The 13,618-nt window shown below is 41.2% G+C and overlaps 1 protein-coding gene across 3 annotated transcripts in view; it reads right to left on the reverse strand.

Annotated features, from left to right (window-relative positions):
* Positions 1-4,908: 4,908 nt before the first annotated feature.
* Kat14 (lysine acetyltransferase 14) overlaps positions 4,909-13,618 on the reverse strand; it is a 36,676-nt gene continuing 27,966 nt past the window's right edge. For 2 of the 3 annotated variants that reach the window (XM_027955744.3, XM_027955736.2), the window contains exons 7-10: positions 10,576-10,712; positions 9,960-10,135; positions 8,458-8,648; positions 4,909-5,636 (exon numbers count right to left, since the gene is read on the reverse strand). In XM_027955744.3, coding sequence (XP_027811545.1) covers positions 5,463-5,636; positions 8,458-8,648; positions 9,960-10,135; positions 10,576-10,712 — 678 coding nt within the window. In that variant the 3' untranslated portion in view covers positions 4,909-5,462. Of the gene's footprint in view, positions 5,637-8,457; positions 8,649-9,671; positions 9,719-9,959; positions 10,136-10,575; positions 10,713-13,618 lie in introns of those variants that run through there. The other variant, XM_027955752.2, reaches the window with a different exon arrangement.

Below are 13,618 nucleotides of genomic sequence, written 5' to 3' on the forward strand. Positions count from 1 at the left end.
AGCACATAGCCCTATCCCTGCCCTAGCCCAGGCACTGTGGGCAACACACAGCAAGTGCTAGAAGCTGGTCATATGACCTCTGCCTGTGGGACCACTAGGCCAGCTAGTGGATCCCACTCTGCAAAGGTCCATGATGACTGCACACAGGAGCTGATAGTAAGCAGTTACAGGATTTTTGCAAACTGCCGCAGTCTGGCTGGGCACAATTCAGGAGCCACTTGTCAAAAGAAACGAACTTTTAGAGCCACACACGCCAAACAAAACAGCTCCTCAGGAAAAACCCTCAGAGCCCAACTGCCACCACCGGCTTCCCACAAGCCTCTCCACCTCCCACAATCCTCCTGCTCTTGAGGCCCATTGGCTGGGTTGCATGGGCGGAGCCAAAAAAGTCCCCCAATGAGCAGCTCCATGGTCTGAAAGGGCAGGGAAACAGCCCAATGAGCATCAGGGCAGAGGAGCTAATCAGCTAGATGTTGCTGGGGCCGCTGTGAGCCAATCATCAGCTGGCAGTCTGAAAGGGTGGGGAAACAGCTCAATGAGCATCACCACAGAGGAGCCAATCAGCTAGATGTTGCTGGGGCGCTGTGAGCCAATCATCAGCTGGCAGTCTGAAAGTTTGCTGAGGCCCCTTCGGCTGTGGCTCTCAACAACAAACCATTAGTAAAAGCTAAAATTATATACATTTACAATTGAATTAATCATATAAAAAATAAAGATGGAGCTGGGGAAGGTAGCTCAGTGGTAGAATATGTGTGTGTGTGTGTGTGTACCATGTGTGAGGCCCTGGATTTAATCAGGAAGAAAGAAAGAGAGAAAGGGGGGTGGGGTGGGGAAGAAGATGAAAAAGGAAAACAGGAAAAAAAAGATGATATTCAAAATTTACAACACAATAGTTACTTTACTACACATTACTATTATCTGTGTTCTCACGCCCATGTATTGTTTCTACCCATTGTTGTCTGTAGGATGGAAGTGCTACTATGCTTGTCCTACTCTGGTACAGTAATATCACATTGGTGGCTAGGAATCAGCCACAGTGAGAGTATTTATACCCTACAAATCAGAAAACGCTACACATCAGGACTTGATTTGTTGCTCCTCTCCCTCTCCCTTCCTCACCCTGTCAATGGTCAATACCCTCCACATGGGCTTTCCTGAAGCCATTCCATCGACATTAGTCATTTTTCATTACTATAAGGTATCTGAGGCTAGGGAGCTTTACAAAAAAGCAAAGAGGTTATTTAGCTTACAGTTCTGGAGGTTCAAGGGCATATCATATCACTAGCATCAGTTTAGCTCTGGTGAGCACTTGCATGTGTAAGAGCATTTGTGGGAAGAAGAAATCACATCTACAGATAGGAAGCTAGCTTTCCCATCCATACATATGAGAGATGGGTTCCACAGTGCCTTCCAAGGACACACCCTCCACTGGCCTAAGGACCTCCCACTAGGCTCTGCCTCTTAAAGGTTTCACATCACCTCCCACCAATGCACCTGGGTACAAAGTTTCCAATACATAAAACCCTGGGATATACTCAGACCATATTCAAGCTATAGCAGCATCTCTGATGGCACAGCCACAGGCCGCTTTCCAGCTTCTTACCTAAGCCACCATCAGTTTTATCCTCAGCTCATACAATCCAAACTTACAGACTTTGGTTACTTTTGTAGGGGTTCCTCAGACATAAGGGAACCTGTACAATGTTGTAAGGTTCTAAGCAGTAAGAGAGAAAGAAGGAGTTAGGTGCAGTGAGAAACACTTAATTTGTGATAAACAAAATACGCATGTCAAATTTGAAGAGTGAAAAAAACCAAGAGGTATCACTGAGGTCTCTCACTCCACTGAACCCCTGATGCACACAGTTTATTTCCTCTATCATTCATTCCACATGTGTGGAGCTGCACCCTGTGCTAGCACTGGAAGTAGATGTGAGTCAAGCACACGCAGGTTTCCCTCCCACCTCCCACTCCTCCTCCTTCAGGGTTTAGTCAGAGCAGGGAAGGCTGTAGCCTCTGCCACACTGCCCAGCTTTGAATTAAGAGTCCTCTATTTGTGATTTTCCCAACCTTGGTGAGCTTGTCACTATAAATCTAAAAGGTAGGTATTATCAACCCATTTTACAGATGAGGCAGCTGAAGTATAATATGCACAGTTAACCTGTTTTTAATAGATGATAGTGATGTTTCTTAGGGTCAAGTATGTACTAATGGACCAAGTCTGTAAGGTGAGTGTGTTCTAATGAAGTATTATGACCCTATGGCCATTCCCAGTATTGAGATACATTATTCTTTATCCCATTTTCCTGCAATTACATGCCTGAAGAATATCCTTAATCACAGTGTGCAATGCAACCTAGGGTTGTGGAGTTGACCTGGGAGCTTCTCCCTAGGGCTGGGGATGGCACAGGAGACAGTTCCAGGAGAGACTCCCAAGGCACAAGGCACTGTGGCTTTTAGATGATGCACACTTTACAGAAAAGTATGTTAACTATATTTAGAAAATTCAAAATTAAGGTTCCAGCTCTCAAATATCCTGCTTATAAACAGGACTCAACCTTCCTAGAAAGTCTGGGGAAATAGGGACATCATTAATTCTGGTCACACTCCTACCCCTACAAGGTACTGAGGGGCCCAGCTGACTATAAAAGTCCACTTTCAGGGGACAATCCAAACTCCTCAGGAATATACAACTCTAGATAGGGTTCCTCAGCTTTTTAAAACTCATGACCATTTTTGTGTCATGAAAAAAACAAACAAAAAAAAACCCTTCTCCTTGTTTGAAATTTCAAAGTAAATTAGGACTGCAAATCTATCAAAACATCTTCCATAAGACTAGTTAAGCATTTATTATGGTGCTAGTCCAGGGGAAAGTCTGAAGAAGGTAGATCAAAATCAACAGCAGCCCCATATGCCTACATTAGGAAATGGCCCCACCCCAGTGCCCAAGCAGGGACTGGATTCAGGTAAGGAAATTAGGCTTCCTCCAGGACTCCTGCTGAGAAACAAGGTCAGGTCCACTCCTCACCTTCCCCAGTTAGTCTTGCCCCACAAAGGACACCTCAAGGACAAAAAGTTAAACCACAAGGGACATTCCACAGGGTGACTGATCTGGTTTCTGTGACAAATCAGTGACAGGGGGAATAATGAGGCAGGAAATTAACTGGTTATAACATGGATCATGCCTGGCTGCTGCTATAAACCAACCAACTGTGAAACAATCCAGATGGCCTGACTACAGGTTGACAATGAGACAATTCCAAAAATGTGTGTTTGGTTAGAAGAATGATAATAAGCATTGATTTAAGAAAATATCCATAGTTACATAATTCAAATATGATATATGCATGTATGGAAATGTTACAGCAAAATCCATTAATTTTTACAATTAATATGACTAAAGAAATATTTTAAAAGATAATAGAAATGAAAATTTAAAAAGACAATATCCATATTTGTTAAAAATATCTACTTAAATGAGTAGTGATAGAATGTATGATACTTGGGATTTACTTTAAAATATTTTTTCAGCATCAGGGGCTCTTGCTAAGTGTTGAATATGGGTAGTGGTGTTCTGCTGTGTCATTCTCTGACTTTGTGCATGACTAGAAATTTTCATAATTAAAAGATGTAAAACAAAGAGTCAATTAAAGCTGGGCGCTATGGCACATACCTATAATCCCAGTGACCGGGAAGGCTGAGGCAGGAGGACTGCGAGTTCAGTCAGCCTCAGTAATTCAGCAAGGCTCTAAGCAACTTAGCAAGACCATCTCAAAATAAAAAAATTTAAAAAGAGCTAGGGATGTGGCTCAATGATTAAGTGCCCCTGGGTTAAAAAAAAAAAAAGTCAATTAAAGCAACCATGGCCTTCTTCAGCTCCATGAAATTATGGAGACAATCACCTGAGACACTCTCTGCAACAACAAGTCTTATCATTCACACACAACAGTTACAAGTTGGTTTCTATGTTTGGAAAAGGTGGTTTCCTCAATCTTACTTGTGGGGCTTACAATTCATTTTGTCAACAAAAAAATCTTTGAAAGGTAGAAAACTCCTGGAAGAGAGCAGGAGGAAGAAAAAAGACACGAGGAATGCTGCTAGGAGTTCCCATACAATTGAAATGGAGCCTAAGGGACTTCCTCAGGTACAGAACAACTGGCTGACCATCTTACCATGGGAGCTGAACATGCTTCTCTTGAACAAAGGGATTCAATCTGGCTGCAAATATAGCCCATGGAATAGAATCTAGTATCCACGGAGCCCTCACGCAAAATCTTAAAAATGCACTAGAGTTTTCTACAGAGTACTTGGCTTCCTCTAGATTTTTAAAGTAATTCATATTCCACAGAAGTTAAGAATCTGAGCTCTTTTTGAAAATTATTTTTTAGTGTAGATGGACACAATATCTTTATTTATTTTTATGTGGTGCTGAGGATCAAACCCAGTGCCTCACATTGGCAAGGCCAACACTCTACCACTGAGTTACAGCCCCAGTCCAAGAACCTCTGCTCTTAAAGAGGGTTAAAAAGCCACCTGCTGGACTGAAGCCCTTCCCATGGGTTGTTAATACAATTTTTATTTCAGAATATCTGATAGTTTTAGAAATGTTCTCACTGGGTCCCAAAACACCAGACTGACAGTCCATCTCCAAAATCCACAAACACACCAAGCAGCCTTGTCCTGCTGATGGGGCAGGTCATATCCATGGCAGGTTCTGCTTGTAAACACCTCCACCTCCACTTATATATTGCAAATGTCCTGGGCATGCCAGGGGAGGCAATCTAAATGGCAGCCTGCTCGACCACTCGGATCCCCTACTGACTTCTCAGACCACGGGGAGAAAGAGATCCCTCATTCCCAGGTCCATCTCTGCAAACAGATGCCAACAGGTACAATAGATAAGGCAACATGTAGACACAGACATTTAGTTTATTTTTCCTGGCAGTGACAAAAGTCAGCAAAAGACAAGAACTTCAATGCCCTAGAAGTCCTCCTGGATCTAATATCAGCACATCACTGGCTGGGAATAGGGTGGGATCCCCTTTTTATAATCATCCTATAATTTCTCATCCTAGGACACAGTGCTTTCTTGGGTTTCCTGTCCTCTCAATAAGGACACACAGATTCTCTCTCACCAAGAATATCAATCTAGAAGTTCTTTTATTCTCACAAGCTGTCAGGTGGAGGGAGGGACAGCAGCAGCATTCAGTTTTAGTGAATGGTGGAATCCAAGATGTCAGTTGAAGGTCGCTCCATGAAAGACTGGAGGGTGACTATGCTGAAGGGCTGCTCAGCACTCACTTCATTGCCTGCTGCTTGGTTCTCCCCAGTTGAGGTGTGGAGAACCATCCATCTAATGGCAGAGGAGATCTGAGCTCACTATGAAACCAATAACTGCCTGCAGGACTCTGTGAATACCTGTTCCCTGATAGCCCACACATTTCTCTGGGAAGAGCTGGTTCACATCAACGCCGGAGCCTCAGAAAGAACGCATGTTTACACTCTGTACTCTCCAACGGGTAATATTTATCATAAAAATCTAAAACATACTCTTCAGTCTTGAATCCAAACTTCTGGTAGAGCAGCATAGCGGGGTTGCTTGCTGAGACGTGAAGGGTTACATCCTTGCCCATGCAGGTCTGCCAAAAGAGTGGAAAAATACAAGATGAAAACAAAAAGGCCTGAGGGAAAATGAGTAGGTGAAGAAACTCTTTTAAGCGTAGGCAGTTAGTTATGGAAACTGGGGAAATAAGGGACTGAGGCCGAGGCACCACAGTACTTAGCAACGGCTAGAAACCGAAGGACATTTTGCTGCTGATCTAAACATTCCTAAGACTAAGGAGATAATGAAAATCTGGGCATTGTTTTTGTTTTCCTCTGAATCAAAGGGTCAAGGGAGATATTTTATTGTCAACTTATAATTGAATTACATTTAAATGTCAAACATATCAGCATCAACTCTATGACAACCTTCAAGAATTAGAGACTGAGATAGTTCTACTTTTATAAACTAAATGTCATCTCATACCCTGCCCCGCCAACATACAAATTCCTCCCTAGACGTGCTAGAAAAGGTGCTAAACTACACACATAGATACTAAATATTAAGAATTTTTTTTATTAGCTACACATGACAGTACAATGATCTTGACAATTCATACATTTGAATCAAATGGGGTATAATTTCTCATTTTTTTGATTGTACAGGTTGCAGAATCACATTGCTCAGTCACGTATATACATACAGCAATAATAATGTCTATTTTATTCTGCTGCCCTTCCTATCCCCCCTTCCGCTCTCCTCCCCTCCCATCACTTCTCTCTATCCAATCTAATGTGACACACTGCTTTTTTCTTTTTCTCCTCACAACATCATACATGACGATGAGGATCTCCTTCCATCTTCCGTGCAACTCCCCTTCTCCCTCCTTTTCCCTCCCATCTTTCTTCCCTATTTAGTGGTAATCTTCTTCTCATGCTCTTCCTCCCTATCCCATTTTGAGTCATCCCCCCGCCCCTTATATCAGAAAAGACATTTGGCATTTGTTTTTTAGGGATTGGCTAACTTCACTTAGCATAATCTGCTCTAATGCCATCCATTTCCCTGCAAATGCCATGATCTTGTTACTAAATATTAAGAATTTAATCATAAAACCTGAGGACCTTGTCCAGACCCTCTGAATCCCAAATCCACCTTCCATCCCTCCAAAACTGACAGTATTTGCTTCACAGAAATGATATTCCTGAATTTTGCATTGGCCTAATCTTTGAGGAAAAGGGTAATAATTGTTCTGTGAACACAAGACACTCTTAGGTTCTTTAACCAGCTACACAGAATAAGGTGTTCCAAAAGCCAGAGAAATTAGGAACTCGTTTTTTTCTTTTTTCTTTGTACCAGGGATTGAACCCAGGGGTGCTTCCCCAGTCCTTTTTATTTTGAGACAGGGCTTTGCCAAGTTGCTGAGGCTGGCCATAAACTTGTGATCTTCCTGCCTCAGCCTCCCAAGCTGCTGGGATTAAAGGCATGCACCATTACACCCAGCAAGAAGTTGTTTTTTAATGAGGAAGGCACGGGGACTGAAGTTGACCGAGTCCTGAGATTTCTAATCCATGATTCCCAAGGCCTCTCTGTAAGCACTCTGAAGGCCACCTGGCAGCTACCTTCTTTTCTCTGCTTAACCCACAATTTATACCCAAAGCCATTTTGGGGGACAAAAGAGCCCTGCCACTATAACCAGGACAAGGGCATATTGAGCTTATAAAGTAAATTTTGTGGGGTGATGTTAGTGTTTTCTAGATGACAAATACACATCACCCAACCTTGACAATCACCAAGTACTACCAATTGAGCCCCCTGAATTTAGGCCCTGGGATTGATGATCTGAATGGGGTGCAAGATACATACATACAAAGATGAACCACTCCTCCACCCATTTAGCAAAGATCACCTCCATGACAGGTCTTATAATCAGCACTGAGAACACACACTGAGATGTCATCCCTGCCCTCCCTACAGGCCCTTTCTGGTAACACAAAAGGCAGAGAACCCTATAGGCACCCTGCAGAGAAGATCCATTCTGTGGGTGGGATGTGGTAGAAATAACTGAATGGGTCTCAGTTGAAACATAAGGTAGCACAGGTTAATTGCTAGGAATGATTTCTTGAGAATAAAGCAATTTTAGCAAGATGGTTTTTAAGGATCCTACCAATATTTGGGAATTATTAATAAAGTTTCATTACAAATTGGAAAAGAAGTGCCATTAAAAATTGGAAAAACATTTTATCATCTCCAGCCTCTCTTTAGAAGGAATCTTGGTCACATCAAGTTTACACTCAGTACTCTATACAAAATACTTCCTAAACAATAGTTACCAGAAACATTACCAGGGAGAAAAATAATTCCTTGGAGAGGGGAAATTATTGCATTTTTATTTGACATTAGCATACAAATATGTGATATATTTTCTTCAAAGATAAAAGAGATATATCAAAGGAAGAATTGAATATTAGAATCAAGTTGTAGAAGGGTCACAACAGTTTATACAGTGATAGCCAAATTAAAATAAATAGACTATATGCTATTTATTGATACAGTTGTGCTAAAATATTATAACTACTTAAAACAAAACAAAAACTTCTCAGAATTTTGACAGTTTGAGTCCAAGAGCAGCAGCAGTTACCAGTATGGATAGCACACATACGTTATAGTCTTACATTTAGGTGTTTTGTTGTTTAATTTATGACATATATTCACAAAATGGTTTCTCTGAAACCAGGGTTTGAACAGTAATTTTATTTTAGGGGGGGCTCTTATAGCCCCGAGTGGTAATGATTGGCTTCCTTTCACTTGGGCTCTGAGGCCCCACCACTGGGCTGTGCTGGACAGGACCACCTCGGCTTCATGACTCCAGGTCATTTAGTGGAGCCCTGAAAGGTAAATCAGGAGCACAGACCACTTGCCTGAATCAGATGATAGATCATGAAAGTTGCAATCCCCGCTCTTCTCCATTCAGGATGGACAAACAGAAATGAAATATATGCTTCATTATATTTCACATCAGGAACCATGAAGCCAAAAGCAATAATGACTTTTTTATAAAGGACGACTACACTGAAGTCTGGATACTGCAGGCACTCAGACAGGTCAATGCCTAAAGAAAAGAAACAACCAGAGACTCAAACTGTGTGCCTTTTGGAATTAAGGAACACCAAGCTGTTCAATTTGTACTTATAGCTATACCTGCATGCTAAAAAAATCCCAAAATTGGAGGCAAAGATATTACCATAGATACCACACATTCAAATCACAAAAATGAATTTTAGAAAATATCAAAATTAACATAGTCTTTTCTAAATACATATGTTAAAAAGATGAGAGGCAGGACAGGTTGGATAGGAGAGAGCGCTCAGGTTCAGAACCGGACACACCTGGCTTTGACTCAGCCTCCTCTACCATGTGTGTGACTTGGCACATTTCAAAATGTCTCAGGGCCTCAGTTCCTGCAACATGTAAGCAAGGAGCATACCCAGACCTGACAGAGCTGGGTAAAGATCCCAGAGAGTGTCCATTTCATATTACCCCTTCCATATACAACTTATAAGTTTTTTATATAAATGCTACCTTTTATAATAAAGAAGTAAAATTTAAAAAATGATTCTGTGCATGATGTATGAAGGTACCTAGCATAATGGCAGAAGCAGCAGATGCTCCCAGAATGCTACTTTTGGCCCCAGTACCACTCCCAGAAGAATGAGCACAGCTCTGCCACCACATGCATTATTACATGATTATTAGGCAGTAAAGATGACATGGCTCTAAATCTTGGTGAAATCCTAACATCTGGAAGACATGGATTAAATAATCCTTTAAGTTTCAAAGCAGATCCAAAACAACATGTGTAATATTTAGCAATTAAAATGTGTTCCTCTAATTGATGGCTCTGGTCCTCAGAGACAATTTTGTTAAGGCTGATAAGATAACAAACCCTACTGGGTTTACTTTTATTCTCAAAGTCCATGACTGAGGTATTTGGACTTTTAAAAACACCTTTTGGCAGTACTAACACTCACTAAGGAACAGCCAAACCAACAAAGCATAAAGAACTATTAAGCCAAAAACAAAAGTGTCCAAACGCACCCAAGCTACCAGTCTGTGTATCTTTGATAGACATTACCTGGTATCTAAACATAGGTAGAAGCAAAACAGGATGAATCTTTTATTCTGGAAGCAGAGACAAACAGGGAAGAGAAACAAACAAAAACACTGTTTATTACTTTAATTGCTGGCTTCTTCTTGATCTTAGGAAAGTGAGAGGCATTTATAATTTAATATTTCTATGTTAGTAGAAACAAACTACATGAAATCATATGACTAAAGGTCTTAGGGTCATGTGGCATACACTAATTTAAAAAGGTGAACTATATAGAAAATTGATCTGCCTGGTTTGGAAGGGGGAACATACCAGGCCAGAAAAACTCCTGACACATAGAGTTGATCGTTGGGATGTGATTTGGTCGGACATAGCAGTAATCGAGAGGCGCGTCGGGTTCAGGTATCCAATGAGGGTCACTCTTGTGCAGGTGGGAACGAATCTGTGACAGAAGCTGTAGTTTGGGTGGCTTTGTCTCATAATCACGCCTCCAGCAACACAGAAAATAAACAAATTCAAGTCAAGAAAAATAGCTTATATTATTCCTAGCTAACTCACACATACTTTGATCTACTTTAAATTTTAAACTAATTTACACTGCTCTATATGATAGACTCATTATTCGAAATTATCCTAAGCCAGTCTGGATACTGGCTCAACTGAGACATCTCTGCATTTTTTCTCATTTCAGAGACTATTAAACTATAAGATTTAAAATTAAAATGATTAAGATAATCACAAAAAATCTACTAGTTGATTTATCTTTGTTTTATAAAAGGACCATCTTGTCTATAAAAGGACAGCTGAAACAAAGAAAGGATGGAAGAGCACCCAAAGCAGAAGTTTTTGGTCACAGAAAAATGGAGTGCAGAAAGCACAAACATTACTCCCTGTGACACACTCAACACCACATCTCTTCCCCATATACCTGATATAGGGTTTCAAAATTCGAGAAGTATAAGGGCTGACAATACTTTGGTCCACAGCCATATCTTCTGATCCCACCAAACGATACAAAAACTTGGTGGTCTGATGCCGAAATCCTTTCCTGGATGGCAAGGCAGTCTATGTGAAAGAAACGTGGTTATATAAACATAAAATTACTCAAAGGATTGGTTAATTTCCATATGTAATTAGTACTTATGGTATTTCTATGTGTCAGAAAGTAGGTCTTTCTGCATTACTTATTTGGAAAGCTCAAATTTCAGTTAAAACTTTGTAGACAACTTTTGCTAACTAGATAACAAAAAACTAACCCCAGTTATAATAAAGTCAAAATGATTTCTAAAAATTTAAAAATCTTAAGTCACTTGACTGAAATGCAGGACTAAACACTGGATTTACAGCTTCTTTTTGTCTATGTTATATTTTAGCCAGTCTCTAAATACTAACCAGCACTAGCATCTAGTAGGTAACATACACATGGGACATACTGTATAACTACACTATTATGCAATGTGCCACAGGGGCCAATTACTGCTGTCCTTGTGTATGGGTTTTCTGAAATATGTCAATTTTTCATGAGCCAAACTGACAAAAATGGGAGTGAAAACAAATCTCAATTAGCAGGGAGGCCCTCTCAGAGGGAGGGTATCCTAGCAGAACTGGGGAACTTCACACATTCCCTATGAAGCCCAAGAGCAGCACTGAAGGCATGCTCTTCTGCAATGACTGCTGCTCCAGAGTCCTCATTCGTGTAGTAACAGAACATGTGCAATTAGGGTTTTATAGCAAAGAGCTCAGAAGTAAGATTAAAAGGCACATTTATAAAGTGGATTGCCAAGGGTTGGATGAAGTTTAGAAACCTGAGTTGTTTTTGTAGAATCAGTTTTCTCTTAGCCTAGAAAATAACTCTGTTGAAAGAAGAGCAAGATTTCTTCCTTTGTAATTTGCTCTTACTTTCCCAACCTGGACACCAAAATTTTCAAAAGCCATCTTTGAAATTCTTCCAAGGCTTAAAGTAAGTTTCAAAGTAATCATCCCTGTAGGTATAAGTGGCTCCTCATATCCAAAGGTACAGTCAATTGCTCCTCCCTTTCAATCTGGGTGGGTCTTATGAATAGTTTCGACCAATCAGAAAATGAGAGAAGTAACATGAACTTTGGAATCTAGGTCTAAAGACACTAGCAGCTTCCCATATCTCCCTCTTTGAATTGGCATGCATGTGCTAAACCAGTGAATGACTAGAGGCCACATGGAGACAGACTCTGGAAGAAGAGAAGTATTCTGGGTATTACAGTCGCAACCCAGTTCCCTAGCAAGTACAGCCATATAAGTGACCCCAGTCTTCAGCACTCGAAGTTAACAACGCAGCTGAGCCCAGTAAATTCATAGAATCAGAGGAAATATTAAATAGTTATTATAATAGGCCACTAAATTGGAATGGTTTATAATGCAGCGACAGTAAACTAACACACTAGGCACTTAACAGGTAGCCCACAAAATACTCAAAATATCTGGTTAGTCTCAAGGTGGGTCCTGTGGCACCCCCTGGATATTATAATGCTTCCCAACTTTCTTCCATCTCCATTACTTTCATCCTATGCTGAACCAACTTACACTCTGCTTGGACCACCATCACTGTTTCCTGTTGGTCTCTTTGCTACTACTACATCGCCCCACATTATCTACTGAGAAGCCAGAATCTTCTGGGCATGGTGGCTATAATCCCAGCGATTCAGGAGGCTGCAGCAGGAGGATCACAATTCAAAGCCACCTTAGGCAACTTAGCAAGGCCCTAAGTGACTTAGTGAGACCTTATCTCTAAACACAAATTTTTTAAAAAAGGGGAGAGGGCCTAGAGATGTGGCTCAATGCCCCTTGGGTTCAATATCCAGTACCAAAAAACAAAATTTAAAAAAGAACATAAATTCACATCCTAAAAAAAAAAAAAAGAAAGAAAAATCCACATCCTTTGATCAAAATTCCCATGGTAGTTTCCCACTATATATTCATGATACAATTCAAACTCCTCAATTGTGACTTGCAGGATCATGTAGAATCTGGTTGCATTACTCCTAAAGCCTCCTCTTCCACCCATTAATTCCTCCGCCATCACCATGTTCCAGGCATACAAACCAGCCTTACTCCTGCCTTTGGACTTCCCTGACCTTCAACCCTGAGCTTTCTTTATTCTGGCTTCTCTTTGCCAATCAGGACTTAGTTCAAGTGTTACCTCTACTAAGAGGCTACCTTTAACCCCCCAGAACAAAGTGGTGCCACTGCCCTCTGCTCCTCTCCTCTACCACAGTACTTGCTTTGGATCAGGAGATCTCTGTGTTGATTAAACTAGTCACCATCATCTCTCTGCTTGAGGTCGTCAGCTCCATAAAGGCAATCTTAACTCTGCAGTATTCCCAGGTAGACTGGTGCCTGGCACATCTTAAGTACTCAAGTTACATCTGAATGATAAAGTGGGAAATGACAAAGGGGGAAAATACAACCCAAAGTCAAATAAGTATGAACAATATTATATTCTTCAAAATTCTAATTCTAAACACAATGGAGAGCTAGATTGGCTGCTGGATCCATTCCAAAACCCGACCTGGGAGAATACAGGGAAGATGGAACACAAGGCTGAGAAAAGACTTGGGGAGATCAATGGTGCTGGGACCTAGTGAGGCAGTGAAAGCAGAACACAGCTCTCCGCCAAATGAGGCTGGGAGCTGCCTGGTTACACAACCTCTCTCCCAGTGCTGCTGTGAATACATTACTGAAAATCAACTTTGTCAGCCATATTTCTGATGGAGGATTATGTCAGAGCAGCACTGGAGTCTTCCTGAGGTAGAGGGGAGACTCCACTGTGGACAACCCTGAGCACTACATAATCCAGCAGTGACAACAAAGGGAGAAAAAGGCAGTCCCAGGGCTGGTGGTGCTGTGAGGACCCTTGAGAGGTGAGGCTGCCTGATTGGAAAAAGGTGAGGATGGAAAGTGGGTTAGCCCAGAGCACGCCATTTTACCAAACTTGC

This window comes from Marmota flaviventris, chromosome 2 (assembly GCF_047511675.1).
Source record: "Marmota flaviventris isolate mMarFla1 chromosome 2, mMarFla1.hap1, whole genome shotgun sequence".
Taxonomy (NCBI): Eukaryota; Metazoa; Chordata; class Mammalia; order Rodentia; family Sciuridae; genus Marmota; species Marmota flaviventris.